This window comes from Diabrotica undecimpunctata, chromosome 10, assembly GCF_040954645.1.
Source record: "Diabrotica undecimpunctata isolate CICGRU chromosome 10, icDiaUnde3, whole genome shotgun sequence".
NCBI classification, from domain to species: domain Eukaryota; kingdom Metazoa; phylum Arthropoda; class Insecta; order Coleoptera; family Chrysomelidae; genus Diabrotica; species Diabrotica undecimpunctata.
In genome coordinates, this window is record NC_092812.1 from 67,235,892 (window position 1) to 67,256,488 (window position 20,597).

The window sequence follows — 20,597 nt, forward strand, 5'->3', positions numbered from 1 at the left end:
AATCAAAAGTTAGAGAGCAGTGCAAAGTTCAAGATATTGTAAGATGGGGAAGGCAGCGTAAAAGGATGTGGTACAGTGATGTAAGACGAATGGCTGATAATAGACTCCCAAAAATTGCCCTAGAAAATAACCCGCCAGGTTCAAGACCTCCAGGAAGACCACTTAAAAGATGGAGGGATAGTTGGCAATCTACCTCCCAGGAAATTAACCAGAGGCAGCTTTAGAATTAAATAGATCAAAAGATCTCCAAGAAGTAGAAGAACAGAAGAGTTTATTTTTCAAGTTATAATAAATATATCCTTCAGTAGTTTCTTTCACTTCAATAAATATACACATAAACGATAATAGTCATTATGTTTGTTTATGTAGGTATTCTCTTACTTGAAACTACTGTTAAACAATCATAGTTACTTGTTTACGAAAATCGGTTTTAAGAGCTGTAGACGCAAAATTTCAGGCCAATGCTTTTTAAATGCATTCATTTTTTCGAATCCTGAGAAAACTAACAAATATTTTTGAAAAATTTAAACGCAGTATGAAAGATTACATTATTACCGAGAGCCGAAAGTCCCTTAGAATAAACAAGAAGTTTTTTGAATGAGATATTTGAAATTCAAAATCACACTAAATTTTCTCTATTTTTCACCCCTGTAACTTATTAAAATAAACATTATAGAAGTTTTCAGGTACTTTCGGCCCTCGGTAATAATGTATTCTTTCATTCTGCGTTTAAATTTTTCACAAATATTTATTAGTTTTCTCAGGATTCGAAAAAAAAGAATGCATTTAAAAAGCATTGACCCATCTCTACTCGTTTTCGTTACCTGTGTCCCTACTTTGATTCGAGGCTTTGACCACGCGACATGAGATGTTGCCAAATAATTTTCTATGAAGTTTGTGGCGTTATATGCAGTTAATTATTTTTATTGGAAATAAGGCACAATCTGACTTTAAAATAAGCTTATTTTGATGTTTAGATTTTTAATTCGGAAATCGTACTTAAAATACGAATCATTAATAAATTTTATTTATATAAAACGATTTCGGAAGTGGAAATCAAAATGTTATATTACACTTATTGTAAAGTAAAATTGTGGCATATTCCCAATAAAAAACAGTAAGCTGCCATTTAAATCCATAGAACATTGTTCAAATGCTAAAAAGACAACAGGTCAAATAAAACCAATAAGCTTGGCAACGTTGAATTTCCCCTTTTCTATTATTTCCACTCATGTATTTTCGGCAATATTTAAAGGGCGGACCTAATATATCTCTCTTTTTAAAAAGGTGTTTCTCACTCCATCTCACGTAAGGTCAATACCGACCATAAACTTTTACCTACACTGTATATAAAGGCACTATACGTCAAACCTTGACTGTCTTTCTTTTTATGTAGTTCTTTAGCACCGTTATCATTTTCTTTGGTTCGTATTTTTATTCGTGGTCGAAATCCTATTCCTATTCTCATGTATCTTTTATCTCATTTTATATTATTGTCTTATCCTTTATTAAAAATAAAGGAAAAATAAAACACGATTTGTTACAACAAAACATTTTATTGAAGAAATTGTGTATCATACACGTTTAACTACTCGAAAATGTTGTTTGAAGGTTTTTACAACAATATATAATCAATTGTAACTTAAAATTACCACACATGAAAATCCCGTAGTGTTACTAGTGTTCTCGACACATTTAGATGAATACAAAACTATTCAGTCGTAGTAAAAAAATATGATACGAGTATGTCCCAAATTGTAAATGTATTGACATCTAACACTGATAGAAAACTGTTAAATGGAAAAGCAAAATTATTTCAGGTCTTAGTTTGGCAGACAACTTCAGTAAAACTGAACAGATGCGCCTGCCGGAACACACACCTTTCCAGTTTCTGCGAAAGCGAACATACGTCAACCATAAGGACAGAAATTGTTCATTTCACAGATCGGAGTCCATTTTGTGTTATCTTTCAAAACACTCATGTCACTGGCAATACGAGTGATTCATAATACCCGCAACATCAGCGAATAGCTATAAAATACAATTAATTACATGTCTCTATAATTAAAAAAAGCTTTTAACAAAAAATAAACTATTATCGATACGAACGTTGTCGCTTTTCAATACTCTCGTACTTTTGCAACTGATTTTGATATTTTATTTTAGTTATTCTTTCCTTGTAATGCGTTGTTCTTTTTGTTAAATTTATGGCCAAAACCAGATCAATGCGAGCAAACAGGGTGGGGATTATAAACAGTTGGAAAAGGGGAAGATAGATACAGCAGTTTCAACTGAAGCATTTCATAAGTCAGAAACATTGACTCCAACCTACAGATATCACATCCTCTTAGGCCCGATTCGTTAAATGCTTTGGAAACAGTTGTGTCTGCCTTGAATCTTAAGTGTTTTAGAATATCCGGTATATCCTATTCGAAAAAAATGTACACTTGACTTTTTGCGTCTTGTATTAAGTCTCGTATATCCACCCGTAGCTGTAAAATGAATAACTTTAGGTTTTTGTTCGATTGGTACATGAATATCCCCTTGAGCGAAATGGTCTAAGCCTATCAGAACTGAGATAATGAGTACTCTTCCTCTCATTGAATTAATGACAGCAATACATTGACAACATGTTTGAGAATATTGTATATATGGATACAGCTGATGCTATATTTAAGGATATAGAAAAGCGACAAAGCAACCCAAAAAATACATTTACAATATGATAAATTAATTATATTATGATAATATATCGAGACTGGCGTTACTATCATCCATGTCCAAATTTTTCCTGTCAATTTTTTTAAACCTATAACTTAATATTTAAAACTTCGTAATAAAAAATGCAAATTGAAAAATGGCATCATGAACAAATGTTAACATGAGCATCAGCGACAATATGAAACTGTTTAACAATACAGCATAACACTGACTAGTAGTCACCACCTTTCAGAGTGTTCCAGTCTACACTGAATATAGTTTATTTCTCAAAAAAATACCGCATTAGAAACGGTGTCTGCTGTACTTTTGTATATATTATGGCGTCAAAGGCGCGGCAGTCCACGTGTTGCAATAGCTCAAAATGAGATATTTTCCGAAAGAAATTCCTATAGAATATTTGAAAAACTTGCTAAGAAATTCTAAAGACCTGTTTATGTCGGAATACAGATTGTGTACCGACATAACAAAGTAGTTAAATTGTAATATACAGTTTTATTGTGATGATAGTCGCCCCATTGTAGTAATCCACTAAAATAGCTGATAATACTTAGTGAACGACTGTCTGGGGGCTAACCATTAGCCAAGAGAGGGGAAATCACGTTCGTCATCTACCTTAGGAGCTTGGCGGGCATCGTTTCTTTCATCAACCTAAAACAAAAACAATAAAACGCTTTAGTACAGAATAACACTTGTTTTTTAAGTGAAAACTTCTTTAGCTACGTTGTGCACTTTTTGGATGGGAAAAAAGCAATTGAATACACGACAGATTTTGCAACCGTCACCTCTACTCAAATTGGTTGCAAAGTCGCACAGCTCAAGAACGGCGTATAATGTATCGTTGAAAGAGGAGAGGGTAACTAGTACAATGACGGGAAAAATAAATATGGAGGCATTTCCAAACGGGCATTACATCATATCTCCGTTGTTATTGGGAGGGAATAATGATTATATATTAAGGTAGAAAAAACAAACAGGGTGACTATCTTGATTATTAATGAATGTATAGTTACGTACGAGATATCATAGGGCACTATGGACAAAAATAGATTTACTGTAAGACAAATTTTGATTTTTTGACTTGATTTATTGAAGGCCTCTGGTTGAATACAAAATAAACAACTGATGGAATCCTCCCTCACATTCGACATAGCAAATGGAAATGGCACCTGAGTGGAGATTTTAACATAAACTTTGCAGGCGATAAAAATATATTATATTACCGCATCAATACTATTGATGCGGTCTTGACAAAACATTTAAATAGATTCGAATCTTTAAAAAGAATACTTTAGACCTATTGTATCAGTTTTAGAAATTAGCTATGATGATGCTGGCAATGATGATGTTGAGAATTTTTGAAATTACGGATAAAAGTTGATTTTGTGAAGTGTAAACTAATAATTGTAATGTAAATGTATAAATGTAAATGTAAAATAGTTGTATATGATGGCGCAATACCTGAGTATTATATTTTACCATATAAATGATATTTTCTACTGATAAATAAAGCGATTCGTGCGCAAATATTATCTAAACCAAAACATTCAAAAATGCACAACGTTTTCAATGTAATAAGACCGATATTAATTTTATATGATTTCATTAAGAATAATAAATATTTACATGTACTTAATATTCACAAAATATTATTAATTTTATTTATGTCAAATTAATACTTATAATTTCAACGCAATTTAAGAAGTTCTCACTTCTATAGGTACTCCCTTGAGTGCAATACCTTCTTTTGAATGACTGAATGAAACTGTGACAAAGTTCAGTAGAGCCGTTATAATGTCATAAAATCCATTTTTAGTATATAAAACCTACGTATGAATAATGGCTTTCATCTTGGGCTTATAGACCGTCGTATTTCGGTACGAAGTTCAACCACGATTTTATTCCTTATGCCTTTTAGTGTACTGAAAATTTTAATTTTTAAAAATAGAATCAATACTCCTCTATTGATTCGTAAAATGGCATAAGGGAGAAAATCGTCGCAGCACATATGATTTTCTTTACAAAAAAATTCAATTTTCACGCAGATTTACCTAGGAAACCCCACAGTGTTCCTCATTTTACTCTCCTAAACTTCATCTTTCACTACTTTTAAAGCCTAAGGGATAAAATCCTGGCTGAACTTCTATTGAAATCCGTCTGTCTATTAATAAACATAACTCGATGTGGTAATAAAAGCTAGTTACAGTTGTTTGACTTTGATATATTATACCGACACCAGTCAATGTCATAAACAATAAAAAACAAATTATGTGACTAATTTGATTCCTATATCAGAATGTATCATCAGTCAAAGCTAAATGTAGGACTATAAAAACTAACAAAATTCAAGTGTACGCTGCTACAATAGACAAACCAGAATTTATGAGGAATTCTACAATATAAAGAGTCCCTTAAGCAAATTTCCCAAATATATGCTAATCATCATAATGGGAGACTTTAATGGAAAAATTGACAACGAACAATATGAAGAATGTGTAGTACTGATTCACTCAGAATGCGCAACAAATGAGTAATTAATTTCCCAGAAGATTACACACACCTGGAAATCGTCACAATATAATCGCGAAAACATTATTAAACAAATAGTTTTCTTTCTGAACAATATATTCAGGAGATGCTACAAATTACAACACAGTCGACAAAGAAAGACAAAGAAGTCAACGAAAAATTGTAGCACTTTGAATATATGTAATACACTAACCGGCAAAAAAGTGGCCACCCTATAAATTTCCGAAAATAAAATTCATTGGAAGTTTTATGTTTCATATTGTATACTCAACATCTTTCATTGTTAAAACAAAAAATGGCCATTACTGCTTGATTCCTTAATTTATTTAATTAGAAGGCTACAAAAGAATAGTGTAATATTGAAGCGAATTATTACAAACAATAAAAATTGCGAGTAAACATGCAATTGTCAACAAAATTGTCCAATATCGGGTAGTATGCCCTAAAACATCAATAACCGTTTGCATACGACTTGGAAGGGAAAGGAACAAATTTTGAATAAAAATTTGAGGAATATGTTCATATTCTTCACGAAACATGTTTTGAAGTTCTGGACGACTTTCTGGCTGGCCTGGTTGACTTCTAACCCTCATCAGGGCTGCAGGCTGGCCATTCTAGAGTATTAATTCCTACTTCCCCCAAGTAATTGCATACAGACGAAATTGTCCTTAATAAATGGAACAAATAGAACTACTGCTTCTGCCAAAACATCCTCTATATCACGGTGAGCATTCAGGGGGCCATTGATGAAAATAATGTTCAAGCTTGAAATGAGAAGCCAGCCCAAACCATGACACCACCACCGCCAAACTTTCTTCTCTGGGACATGCAAGTTTGAGCATATCTTTTATTTCTCCCTCTCCAAACCCTCTCTCGGCCATCGCCAGACTTCAAACAGAACCGCGATTCATCAGTAAAGAGAATTCGGCTCTAATCCTGTATATCCCAGTGTTGTCGATCAAAAATTAATCAATTCCTACAGTGTCTGGGTTATAATTCGGGAACAATAGTTCTTCCATTAATTCTCTTTCATTCAGGCGTCTTGTAACCGTTCTATCGCTTACATGCACATTTCGAACCTCCTGCAGAAAGTTTCTTGTAGCAATTGCAGTGGAATGGCGAGTTTTTAAAAGTTCCATCACAATAAAACGATCATCTCTTTGCTAGGTAACTCTTCTACGACCGGAACCAAGTCGACGTGAGCATGTACCAGTCTCTATAAGGTGATGGAAAGCTCTCCGTACTGTAGTTCTCGGAATACCTAAAATTTCTTATACATAAACTTGACTTCTTCCATCTTGTAGCAATGCAACAATTCGAGCAATATCTACGATAACACCATATCTTAATTATCCACTTAGTCGAAATCCACATTTGAAAAGCTAAATTACTGCTGCAATAAAATGTTTTTAACTTAGAAGATAAACAGCGACTACAGCAAACAACACCATAAACGTCAAAACTGTCGAAAACAAGCATGCATGATCGCAATAAATATTTAAATTGAGACGCAATATGAACCAGTGCATAAAACTTCCAACGAATTTTTATTTTCGGAAATTTATAGGGGCCACTTTTTTTGCTGTTCAGTGTGTATTAACTTCAATTTGTTACTGAAGGGAAAGGGTATGTTTAGTTCCATAACCTAAGAACTTAACAAAATGTCTATGGTGATCGCCAACATCTGGAACGGAGTAGTTGTTTCCTTAGAAGTTAGTTGTTCTCGACGTTCTATTGATAGTTGGATTTCCCCTTCCAGACCATTCGACATAGATGATATCTTACCACATTAGCATGGAGTATTTCCATTACAGCTACATTTCAATTTTCTGTGGTTTAAGGACTTACATGTATACATTTTTTGTTGTATAAATGCGTATTAGCACAAGCTTTAAAAGAATTGACAAAAATCTAGCGAAAGCTAAAGAAAATGAAAATCTAGCAAAAGATGAGCAAAAACCAAATAAAGAGGTTTCCAAGATCAACTACAGAGAGACAACAGGAATGGAATAATACTGAATACTAATGACACTTTGTAACAGTAGTATTTATAATGCATAAGTATTACTGTTTTACTTACAGCATCATTATGGTAACGTCTTTCTGGTCTATCACTTTCTCTAGCTCGATTGCCGCCGCCGCCTCCGCCGCCACCACTACTACCACCGCGATTTCCACCACCTCTTGGGCCGCCAGATCTTTGTCCTCTTCCGCGTCCACCGCCTCTGCGTACACTGTCATTGAATTGAATCTCGATGTCCAAGAGATGCTTTTGTCTACCAACGCGTTGGGGATATTCTGAGGCATCATATTCTTCTTCATCAGTATCCTATAAAAGTAATATATATATTAAGGACTATTCACAGTTTGATCATATCAGCAAACTTAATACCGAACGTAAGTTATACATACAAAAAATAATATGCCAGTTTGAAAGATGAAATGGAATATGATGATAGTATTTAGTACCAAAAATATCTCTAATGTTCTTACCTCCTCATCCTTTTCTTTTTTCCTAAGTTCGAACATTTTCTTCCATTGGCTTGGGTCCTCTCCTTCGCCAGCTTTCCTAATATTGAATTGGGGTTTAGCACGTCCAGCGCGTTGAGCCTTCCATTCATCTAGGGTCAATTCTTTTGGTTCTTCTTCTACAGGTGTTTGTTCGACTTCGACTTCCTCTCTGTATATTCATTTAAGTTTATAAAAAAAAATCAAGAAACATAAATGTTAGCTAGAGCGCGTGCAATTTATACATGAAAAATAAAGGTGATGTGAATGTTAATGACCAATTTTCACATTCCACTGTTATTTTTTATCTGATGTTAAAAAGTTATATTTTCATTCAACATGCATTCTTTAGTAGATCTTGTCCATACAGAATCCAGCCGATCTATAAAATGCAATTATTTTTGTCGTCAATACACATCAACATAAGTCTAATTCAGATACAGCAGAAGCAGCGCGAATACAAACCTCCCTTTGTATTTGCGTATATAATTTACATTGATATAGTACGTTTATACCTCAGCACACGGATCATGCAACTAACTGAGCGATAACCGCTAATCCATCGCTGGAAAATGAGTTGGCGTGGAAACCGTACGGATTTATTACCAAGTCCATTTGTTCACTTTGTATGATATTCTCAACCCTGATACAAACAGTCCTTTATGTGCATCAAGTACGTTACTCTCTAAAAACGCGATGAAAAACTACTAGATATCTTTAAAAGAAAAATCTTCAGGCACATAAATAGAGAGTAAAAGAAAATAATGTATGTCATAGACAATATCATTTTGAATTAAGAGACAGTAAAAACAGAACCTGATATAAATTTATAAAGATTAATTTATTATATTTATATTTTATTTATGTTTATAAAGATTTTATGTTTACATTGGGTGGGCTAGATTGAACGAATATAGTAGAGTGAAATGCCAAAGAAAATTATAAAAAAACAGTAGGAAGAAGTTCGAAAGGAAGACCCAAATTTGCATACTTGGAACAAGATCTGAAAACTCTTAGAGATTACCAACTGGAAAAACAAAGCAGTCAACAGATCAGAATTGCGGAAAATCATGGAACACAGGCTATCTGAACTTGCTTAAACTCAACTCAGGACAAACTAGACAAACTTCTCATCCCTGAAATGGCACGTCCCAATGGCTAATAGGGAACATCCTATGAGTATATGGGATAGGTGTGAAAAGGTATAAGCAAATAAACTGAGAAAATGAAAATATATGGGCTACGGATGACATTAACTGTAGATTTCTTGACTGAACATGACACACATACAAAAATGCGCGCGCGCGCGCGCCCACACACACACACACACACACACACACACACACACACACACACACACACACACACACACACACACACACACACACACACACACACACACACACACACACACACACACACACACACACACACACACACACACACACACACACACACACACACACACACACACACACACACACACACACACACACACACACACACACACACACACACACACACACACACACACACACACACACACACACACACACACACACACACACACACACACACACACACACACACACACACACACACACACACACACACACACACACACACACACACACACACACACACACACACACACACACACACACACACACACACACACACACACACACACACACACACACACACACACACACACACACACACACACACACACACACACACACACACACACACACACACACACACACACACACACACACACACACACACACACACACACACACACACACACACACACACACACACACACACACACACACACACACACACACACACACACACACACACACACACACACACACACACACACACACACACACACACACACACACACACACACACACACACACACACACACACACACACACACACACACACACACACACACACACACACACACACACACACACACACACACACACACACACACACACACACACACACACACACACACACACACACACACACACACACACACACACACACACACACACACACACACACACACACACACACACACACACACACACACACACACACACACACACACACACACACACACACACACACACACACACACACACACACACACACACACACACACACACACACACACACACACACACACACACACACACACACACACACACACACACACACACACACACACACACACACACACACACACACACACACACACACACACACACACACACACACACACACACACACACACACACACACACACACACACACACACACACACACACACACACACACACACACACACACACACACACACACACACACACACACACACACACACACACACACACACACACACACACACACACACACACACACACACACACAAAATATACATACCACGCTCAATCGGCCACATCACAAATGACTTATCACATGAAATTCGTTCTACGACTACTGTGCTCCCCATTCCCGAGGTGTAACACCATCGTGCCCAGGGGATGCATCACACAGGAGGAAAAGTATTCTCAAGCAAAGCACCAAAGAGCTGGAGAACTCTGAGGGATTATAGCACTGGCACGGTATGGCGAGACAGCTTCTGCAGAACTTGCTGTTATATAACTAATATAGGAAAGTTCGATGTGGGCTTGATACAAGAGCCTTGAGTATACCAGGGCCTAATGGCTGCAGTAGTACGACCGGTGTTAAACCGACAGCTTCCAGATAAAAAAAGACAAAGCGTTGTGGAGCTTAATGATGACAATGACACGCTTGATCTCGCAAGAATATTATATATCAAACTGTAAAATGCCTATAAAAAACGGAGTTTTTAGAAAAACTGAAACGATTAAAAGCGATAGACAGGGTTGCATATTATCCCTGTCCCGTACAACATGTTTTTAGATGAAATAATTAACGAAGTTTTGGAAGAACTAGCTGCAGGTATAAAAATAAATTATCGATCCATCAACAAGACATGATTTGAAAATACACTATCTTAATAGCTGAATGCTTGGAAGATTTACAACTAATGGTTGACAGGGCAGTAAAAATACAGCAACGTCGAGAAAAGTTAACAATACTTGGAGAGCAAATAAAGTCCAAAAGTATAAATATCTGGGAACAATATTAATTAAAGGTAATAAGCACAATGAAAAAATTAAGGCAGGAAAAGAACAAGCAAGTGCATTCAAAAAAATAAAAAGGGTATTCTGTAACGTAACTTCTTAAGGAAAAATACAAGAAAGAAGTCAAAGGAGGCGTGTTTTCCGGTTAAACAACTTAAAAGCTTGATTTGCATGTAAATCCGTTGACTTACTCAGGGCGACGGTATCGAAGGTGAGGATTATCAACCTTCTAAGAGATGACATATAAAGAAGCAGTAAAATCAAGATACAGCGAATTCGCAAGGATGCAAACCTAGCGGATCTAATTTATATTGGTTTAGTTTATACCAGACCACAGCGGATCATGAATCTGAGCGGTAGCCGCCACTCTACCGCCGGAAAATTAATTTGTGCGTGCATAGCACATTATATATTTGGTGACACGCTTGACATCCTAAAAGTTATCAGGAAATATAATTTATTTACTGATTTCTGAACGTGGCGATCACGTAACACTGAATGCACCAGATATCTTCTTTTATGGAGCAAGTACACATTGGTTCCTTGACTTCCATTATTTTAATTAAATGGAAAGCAATAATTAACCGCACCTGTCTGAGCCCCATTCAATTCTGGTTAACTGAAATCACGCGGATTCCGCTGCCTCTGAACTAGCCCATAAGATTGAATGAATCTACAGCTTTTATTGATTAGTAGACCGGAAACGTAATGATTTTCCAATTAACACTTGTTGATGCAGGTATGTAACAAATACTTTTTGATAAGTTTTGTGATAACAATATTATAAACAAAATATGCAATAACAATAGAAATGCAAATGATTAAACCTTATTTTTTACCTATCAATGTTTATATATTATTAATATATAAAGAATATAGGATCGCTATTTGATTTTAAATGCTAACGATAAAGACCGGTAAATTATATAGAAAAGTGAAACAATTTTACTGAACAAGCATAGAAAATCCTTTAAAATGAGAGTTTGTAAAGTTACTTTTGTTAATTCGTTGCTTAGTTATTGCAAAAATAGCTTCAAAAGTTATTTCTTGAAAATTATTAATAACTTTTCTAAAAATGCACAAAAAACTTCGATTTTACGTTAAACAAATTACTCCATTAAATAAACAATTCACAAATAATTGAATTTTTATAATATATTCAACGAGGTACCTCAAATTAAAAAAAAAACAAATTTTCGTTGATTAGAACAGAGACATTGCAACGTAAATATATTTGAATTTATGAATTCGGTTTTTGAAATAGTGTGGAATGGAGAAATAAAACAAAAACTAACTCGGGTTCTAAGGGTGGTAGGACATTGTATTTTTTTAAATTCGATTAAAAATGTCAACATTTCGAATAAAGAAATTAACTTTACCTATATATTGATTAGTCTGAATTATTTTAAGTGTGTAATTATTTATTCGTAAGCTTACAATCACAGTAATTTTGTAAACCTATTTTACAATATTTATATTAATTTTTTAATCGTTAAATGATTTAATTTGGTAAAATAAGCTTTTCTATTCCATTTGGCGCTTTCAGAATTCATGTAGAACTAATAGTTTACGCTTAATAACGTTGTAGATAAAAGCTTTCTGGGATAAACAATTTCAATTTTGCAATAAAGTGAAAGTTCTTGATTTTTTTTTTAACTAAATACATGTGATATTTTTTCCCAAGTTTTTGTGCATTTTTAGAAAAGTTATTAATTTTCAAAAAATTGACTTTTGAAGCAATTTTTGCAATAATTAGGCAAGAAATCAACAATAATAAGTTTACCAACTCTCATTTTAAAGTATTTTTTCAGTAAAATTGTGTCACTTTTCCATATAATTTACCGGTCTTCACCTTTCGTATTTAAAATCAAATAGCGATCTTACATTGTTATCACCAAATTTATCAAAAGCAGTTTTTCGATACCTGTATCAAAAAGTGTCATGCAAAATGCTTTTTATTTGCTAATTTCTAATTGTCTATAGTTGATACTAAACCACATATCGATGGTTAAATATCAAAGCCTCATAAATCAAAATTTACAACTTTTTATGAGAGCACAAAAACTTCGATGCTTAGTACATATTTTTTCTTTCTTAGTATTTATTTAATTATTTCTTTGAAAAAACATGTAATAACAGTTTTCATGAATTTGGGGTTTCCCAGAACATTCGGAACAATATTGTCCTCATAATATTGTTCTGAAGCTATTTTCTTGTGGCATGTTAAAGTAATTACTATTTAAATGGGAATAAGCCACAATTAAAGGTTAAAGTAAGTTTATTGACGTCAATAAACTTACTTTAACCTTTAATTGTGGCTTATTTTCATTTAAATAGTAATTACTTAAGGTCCTCATAAATCTAACAATTTTTGACTTTACGAGTCTACAACATTTAACCGTCGATATATCAAAAATGTAGGCTCTCACAGCTTATTTGCAAAGATACAATGTTTTCCGGGCTTATAGATCTTGGCTATAAAGTGTTTTTTCCTGGCGTAAGTCTCAAACTGTATGCCTATAAATGCGGAAAACAATGTATCGTCGCAAACTATACAAAAGATGACAATTTAAAAACTTCCCACCGTAAATATTTTCATTCTCGTAAAGATCACGAACAATCGAAAACAGGTAAATTTTGTTTTCGACCACCAACCACCGCAGATTATCCCGGCTTCGCAAACCTGAATCTTGAAAATGGCAATATATATAAACAGAAATCTTGATTTAGCGGCTTTTAGTAAAGTCTATGAAGATTTCTTCTTCAGTTGAGATACCTTCGGAAATAAATCAAAATGAATCCCTAACCCAATCGTAACTTGCTACCGATTTGTCGTCAGCAAGAAAATAATTTTTAAAATTCTGTGCAAAAAGTGGCAGTTTCCTCTTTTCATTCACAAAAACGTTGTAAAAATTTCCCGCGCAATAACCATCTGGCTTCGCAATAAAATAGCAACGTCAAATATTCTGCAAGCATATATTTGCAGGGTATATTCTTGATTTCTCATTTTTATATTGAAAAAGACTGATGATTTTGTACACTTATGACAAATGAATGAATTGATAAGACAAGTATTTTAAGTATGTAAAATATTTAATTCATAGCTGAGCGCTTTCGGCTTGACAAGCCATCCTCAGAGCTGTGGTCAAGCATTTTAAAAGTACCACTACTAAAGAGGGAGCCCATTGTTGAAAAAAATACAAAATTTCTTCAACAATTAAAAAAACTTCTAAAAAACTTATACAAACAGCACATTAAGCGACTTCACAAAAAACATTAAAAAATTTTTTAGGGTACGGGTAGAGTACTCCAACCATCTGGATGGAGTTCAGGCGACAGACAGGGTCCTGACCTGAAAATCACCCATAGTTATCACATCCGTGAGTGTCAATATGAGTATTTCCAGGTCAATTACTCAATGTAGAGGATATGAGGAGGTGGGATGCGGATCTTGGTATGTATTACTCCGTGACTGAGAGCCATGACACAAAAATATTAAAGTTGTCATTAAAATGATGTCACTTTTCTCCCGATTTAAAATTGTAACGGTAAGATTTACCCTTACAATGGAGTTCAACGAAATGAAAATATTAACTGGGGAAAATTTTCAAATGTCACCCTGTATAAAAACTTATGTTCCTCGAAGTTGGACTAAAATTACCAGTGCAATCACAAATTTGTTGTATAATGCACATTAAACATTCCAAAAAGAAAAAATAAATTGGTTTTTAAAAAAATTTAAAAATAATCAAAATTTTACCTGATATTAGGGTCCACTGTATATTCCAATTCAAGAAACTGACTATAATTTTTTTTATTTTTGAAAAGTAAACTAATAAATAATTTTTATATATTTAAAGTTTTACCAAAAGTGTACACAGCCGACCCTAATACAGATACTTGAAAAAATACATAATTCACTACAAAAAAACCGTTCACCAATTATTATATTTCGTGATAGGAACGGTTAGATCAAATGATTGGATAATGTCGGGGATAATTGTGTTTGTATGGCCATAAAGTTGCAAGGATCAGATATAATTAATAGGATTAATGGTAGCGGGTACTACATTTTTTATATAGGTTGTTTACTGCATTTTCACAAAGGAATATCTGAAAATAACCCAGTACTTTGTTAATCTAGCGATGCAAAGAAAATTAATTTTATTATAACTTCTTTTTTAAAGCTTATTTATATCAAATTAATAAAGGATTTACTACATATTAATTTTGTTAAATGTGTGAAAGATAACAACACCATCCACATATAAATACTTATGACTATATTTAGATGTGATTTATGTTTTTGTATGTAAATTAAAAATAATTGTCTTTGCACCATTTTTTTTTTTTTAATTTGTTCCTGCAAAAAAACTATTCACCAATTATTAGATTTCGTGATAGGAAGATCAAATGCTAGGATAATCAGGGATATTTGTGTGTATGTATGCCCATAAAGTTGCATGGATGAGTTGTGGTTAAGAGGATTATTGGTAGCAGGTACTATATTTTTGATATAGGTTTTTTATTGGATTTTCACAAAAGAATATCTGAAAATAACCCAGTACCTTGTTAATATGTATAGCGATGTACAAGTATGCAAAGCAAATTAATTTTCTTATTTAGACGTTTTTTGTTTAGACTGAACTAATTTTATTTTTCTAAGTATATTTATGTCAAATTTACTAAATAATTTACTACATATTAATTTTTATTAACACCATTCACATATAAATACTTAATACTGTATTTAGATGTGAATTATGTTCTTGTAATGTATAGTTTAAATTAAAAATAATTGTTTTTGCACCATTTTTTAATATTCGGCTATTCAAAAATGAAAAAGCCTCCTTTCTAAATAGATGTGATAATGATATGACTGGCTTCTTATGAGAATGCCATGATCTAGGTTGCTCTTCCTTTTGATATCGCCGAAATTTCAAAACAATTATTTTTAATATCAACTATATTGTTATTAGGTCTATCCCCTAATTGGAAACTAATCATATCCAAACGCAATAACCACAAAACAAGTAAATTATGCAACATAACGTAAGTGCAAGGCATCAAGCAAACACAACAAACTCACTTCTTTTCCGTTTCAATAGGTTCAATTTTAACTTCGTCTCCCCAACTTTCGTTAGCATCATTATTAGGCCTGTCTGCTTCCCTTTAAAAGAATATTGTAAACAGTAGTTCTAATAAATTTTACAATGGTAACTCACTCAATAACATCCTTGTGAGATCCCCAATTGTGAGCCCCAGCTCCGTCACGCTTGTCGATCGGCTTAACTCCTCTGTAACCATGGCTGCGTTCAGTATTCAGGTAATATTACCAAACTTGAATAGTTTTACAAAAATAAGATACCAGTTGGCATATTTCTTTTAATATATTCAATAACCAAATTTTCAAAATTGAATGCTAACATTTTATTACATTAATAACAATGGGGTTACTTTTCTTTATTAAGTACTTAAATGATAACAAAAACTTGCTGTATAAATAGTAACCTAGAGTTGATCAAACTAAATATTGCAATATGAATAAAGATTGAGTGTTTCATAATTTAATAAAAAAACTACTATTTTTAATGAGAAACAACCACATTTTTGATTGAAAATACGTTTACTTTGACGTTTTCTGGAAATAATTTTCTAAAGTGGACTTGTCAAAATAAAGATATTTTAAATTAATATTGTGGTTATTTTCCATTAAATAAGTAAAAGGCAGTAAAAGTATTAAAAAGCCCTAAAAGGTTTGCAGGTATGAGTCAATCAATTTTCAAGAAGTATAAACGAAGACAACCGCTACTCTCAACCGAATCTCGGGCTTAAAAGCTATAGTATGGAATAATTATTTTTTGACAAGAGCTGCAGTCCTTGTCAAAAATGCTTAATCTACGGGACTGGATGGTATATTGCTTGGGCTACTCCAAGAGGTACTGGAAATAATTATGGGTCCCCTGATCCAAATATTTCGAGCTAGCCATGCCCTGGGATGCATTCCCAAAGCTTGGAGAAGAGTGAGGATGGCGTTATTCCTAAACCAGATTACATCTTGGCAAAATCAAACAGGCCGATGAGTCTGATTTAATTCATGTTCTTCTTCTTAAAGTTCCATCTCCTATCGGAGGTTGGATATCATAACGGCTATGGTCACTTTGTTGGCTGCTGCTCTGAAAAGTTGTAGTGAACTACAGTTATACCATTCTCTAAGGTTCTTCAGCCAGGAGATGCGTCTTCTTCCTATGCTTCTTCTTCCTTGGATCCTTGCATAATAATTCTCAACAGCTCATATTTTTCTCCTCTGGTTATGTGACCAAAATACTCATTCATAATTCATGTTGAACCACATAACAACCATAAAAAAATCTTGAATGAATACATCAAGAAAAACAATCTTAATAAAAACCCACTACATTAGTAGCAATGGGCATATCAAGGAGGGAAATAAGCTAAAGCCGCCCTGTTTGGTTTGGTGCCCAAACTCGAAAGGAACAACAGAACGGAGTCGCTCTTGCTGTATTCTTGGACATCGAAGGTGCATTTGATAATATCTCTTGTTGAGTTAATACACATTGCACTGACGAGGAAAAAAATCAATAACACAACATGCAAGTGGATAATTCATGTGCTTCAGAACAGAATAATATCCAGATATACGCATGAAGGTGCCATAAACCTGTCCTTTTTTCTGCTTTCAAAAGTAGTTTACACTACATTATATTCATATGTCTTAGTACTTGATTTAATGAAAATATGTGCCGTGTTGATCAATTTTATCTTAACCAGACTCATTTTTTGACGTGACAACGTCTTAAATTAGGTTGTGGCTGGGAGTCACTCATGAAAAAGTGTAACGCCCGCTCACGTCTGTTACGATGAGTCACCGAACGAGAGAGAGGCCCGCCGGACCGGCGAATGCCTTGCGTCTCTCTCCCACTCAAACATGATCGGTCCGCTGCGCGCGCAGCACTAGAGAATTAGGCGCGTTGAATCACTCAAATAGAAATTAGTTAAGTTTAAGTTTACATGTACAATGTTTTAGTAAACAAAATATATTTCTATAGTTAAAATTTGTGCAATTCTTATTTTCATTCAATTCCTTGTTCCTATCCCAACCGATTTTTTCTGTTACATTTGCATACACTACTTTTTTCATTGCCTGAAGTCATATTGCAGAATATTTTACATTAATTACCTAAAAGTAAAATATCTATATTCCAGTTTCTTTAAGGTCTTACCTCATTCCTGTACAGATCAATAAATCAACGACACAGTACTGTACTACTCATCCATTGGCCGACCCGATCTACTCGCTCATTCTAATTCAAGAAATGGCAGATCCAGTTTTTATTTTAAACTAATATGTTTAAATAAAAAAATTAAGCTTAATAAACAACAAGAAGCTCCTCGCACAGAGTGTGCTTGTGTGCTGACCAACAGAGCCGAAAATATTCAAGTTGAGTTCATTACAAAGAACAAATCTCTAGATGTAAAATAAAATATACACTCAAATGCAACACATTTTATACGCCCCATGTTAAAAATTAGTTATAATATCTCTTATATTAAACTGAACATGCCATCTGGTCTAAACGATTTATGAACATAAAAATTAACCATACAAAAAATTTTGAAAATGCACGCAGAGCTGAAGTACCTCAGAAAAATGTAGTTAAGTAGAGTTACTAATGCAAAAAAGTTTAATACAAATTTGCTCATTTGTCATATGCTGTAAACCCCAATCTGAAATTTTTAAAGTTTAATAAAGTAATTTACAAATTCCTGACATTATTTTTTTAGAAATGAATTTAAACTTTTATCAAAATTAACAATTTTATCACAATGTTTTAGAATTATCTAAGAAGCCCAAGAAGGAAATATTTATATAAGTACTTCTACTTCCTTTTTGGTGTAATCGTTATCCAGTTCACAGATATTGTCAAATTTACTGTTCGCTTTTATTTTTTCTATGATAAGACATTCCAGATGTAGGGTAGTCATTGCTAGTACGAAAACGATGCTGTACTAAATAGATATATCTTGCCCTTTTAGTAAGTTCCAATTAAAATCAAGCAAAAATACTTTATGAAGAGTAACAATAGCTAGTACAAATCTTGTAAACCCTGCAAAATTACAATACTGTAGTATTGATTATACTTGATTTAACCTTCTTAAGCCGGGATCCAACGGCTCGTAAAGTATCGTTCCAATCTTGCCAGTTCACGCGCCGTTGAAAAGGGCAGATTTAGCAATCTTCAATCCTTCAAAACCTCGATACTCTACACTCCATGGGAATGGTACGACCACATTTCGACGCGCCAACCGTGGTGGGGCGAAGACTGACACTCCACGCGCCGTTGGATCCCGTCTTTCCTGACTTTGTCTATGACAATTTCCTTTTCCTATTCATTCTGTTCTATCTCTTGGGATTATATTTCTCTTCCAAGAGTTCCGTTCTGTTTTTGTTACGATTCATTGGCAAGTAATCTTAAGAGTTACTGAAAGACTCCCATAAGATACATATTAGATTGTAACAATCTTGAGGGGGCCAACGTCTGCTACATGGTTAACACAAATTATTTGAAGACTGCTATACTAATAAAGGGCTTTCTTTTTTAACATGATAGATGATAATGGTACTAAAGATCTATGATTTATAATAAACTTACGTCTTGTCTGATCCGCTTTGCCTATCGAATTCCCTTTTGCCTCGCCTGTCTCCATCAAAATTCCTACGTTGGCCACGTGGTGCACCGGGTCTGTTTCCAATTGCGCGTCCTTCACGTCCTTCACGTCCTTCACGCCTTTCTCCTCGATCACGATTGTTGCGGTTTTCAAAATCTCCAGTCGCAGGTTCTCTCCTAGGCCTTTCTTCACGATCCCTGAAAAATATTTGGTTATGTACGGATATAAATATAAAAAAAATATATTTAAAGGTCGTTTTTACTAAATTTTGTCATGTTACATACATTTTAGATGATAATTTCCTAATCTATATTCATTTTTATTGCATCTAAATCAGTAAAATTATGCAGGGAATCTAATATTCGGTTTTGATGATATTACAATGAGGATCACACCACACAGCCTTTAAATACTATGTTTGTATGGGATTAAGTAACAATTTATTGTAATGAAAATTACATTTTTACTAATATTTGACGTTTCGATTTCCTATTCGGAAATCGTTTTCAAAAAAATTCTGCGAAAAAGTCAAAGAAGCAGCTCTCATCATACTTAATGAAAGATGTGTAGCAAATCTACCAGCAGAATGTACCAGGCTTTGGTTACCAATACTAAAAGAAGAACTCGACAACAAGAATATACAACTTTAGCAGATTAATAGAAAGTCGAAGACATAATCATCTACAATTATACACAGTACATATCGACGGGTGAAAGGCAAAAATTACCAAGCGCCAATTTGAGCGATATATAATATATATATATATATATATATATATATATATATATATATATATATATATATATATATATATATATAATATATATATATATATATAATATATATATATAATATATATATATATAATATATATAATATATTTATATAATATATATATATATAATATAATATATATATATAATATAATATATATATATAATATAATATATATAATATAA

At 33.7% G+C, this 20,597-nt stretch overlaps 1 protein-coding gene across 4 annotated transcripts in view; it reads right to left on the minus strand.

The window, feature by feature from the left end:
- Nucleotides 1-1,536: 1,536 nt before the first annotated feature.
- LOC140452283 (uncharacterized) overlaps nucleotides 1,537-20,597 on the minus strand; it is a 30,261-nt gene continuing 11,200 nt past the window's right edge. The window contains exons 3-8 of one of the 4 annotated variants that reach the window (XM_072546449.1): nucleotides 19,622-19,834; nucleotides 16,172-16,243; nucleotides 16,036-16,116; nucleotides 7,741-7,927; nucleotides 7,328-7,576; nucleotides 1,537-3,369 (exon numbers count right to left, since the gene is read on the minus strand). In XM_072546449.1, coding sequence (XP_072402550.1) covers nucleotides 3,298-3,369; nucleotides 7,328-7,576; nucleotides 7,741-7,927; nucleotides 16,036-16,116; nucleotides 16,172-16,243; nucleotides 19,622-19,834 — 874 coding nt within the window. In that variant the 3' untranslated portion in view covers nucleotides 1,537-3,297. Of the gene's footprint in view, nucleotides 3,370-7,327; nucleotides 7,577-7,740; nucleotides 7,928-16,035; nucleotides 16,117-16,171; nucleotides 16,256-19,621; nucleotides 19,835-20,597 lie in introns of all 4 variants that reach the window. The other 3 variants (XM_072546448.1, XM_072546450.1, XM_072546451.1) reach the window with 3 other exon arrangements.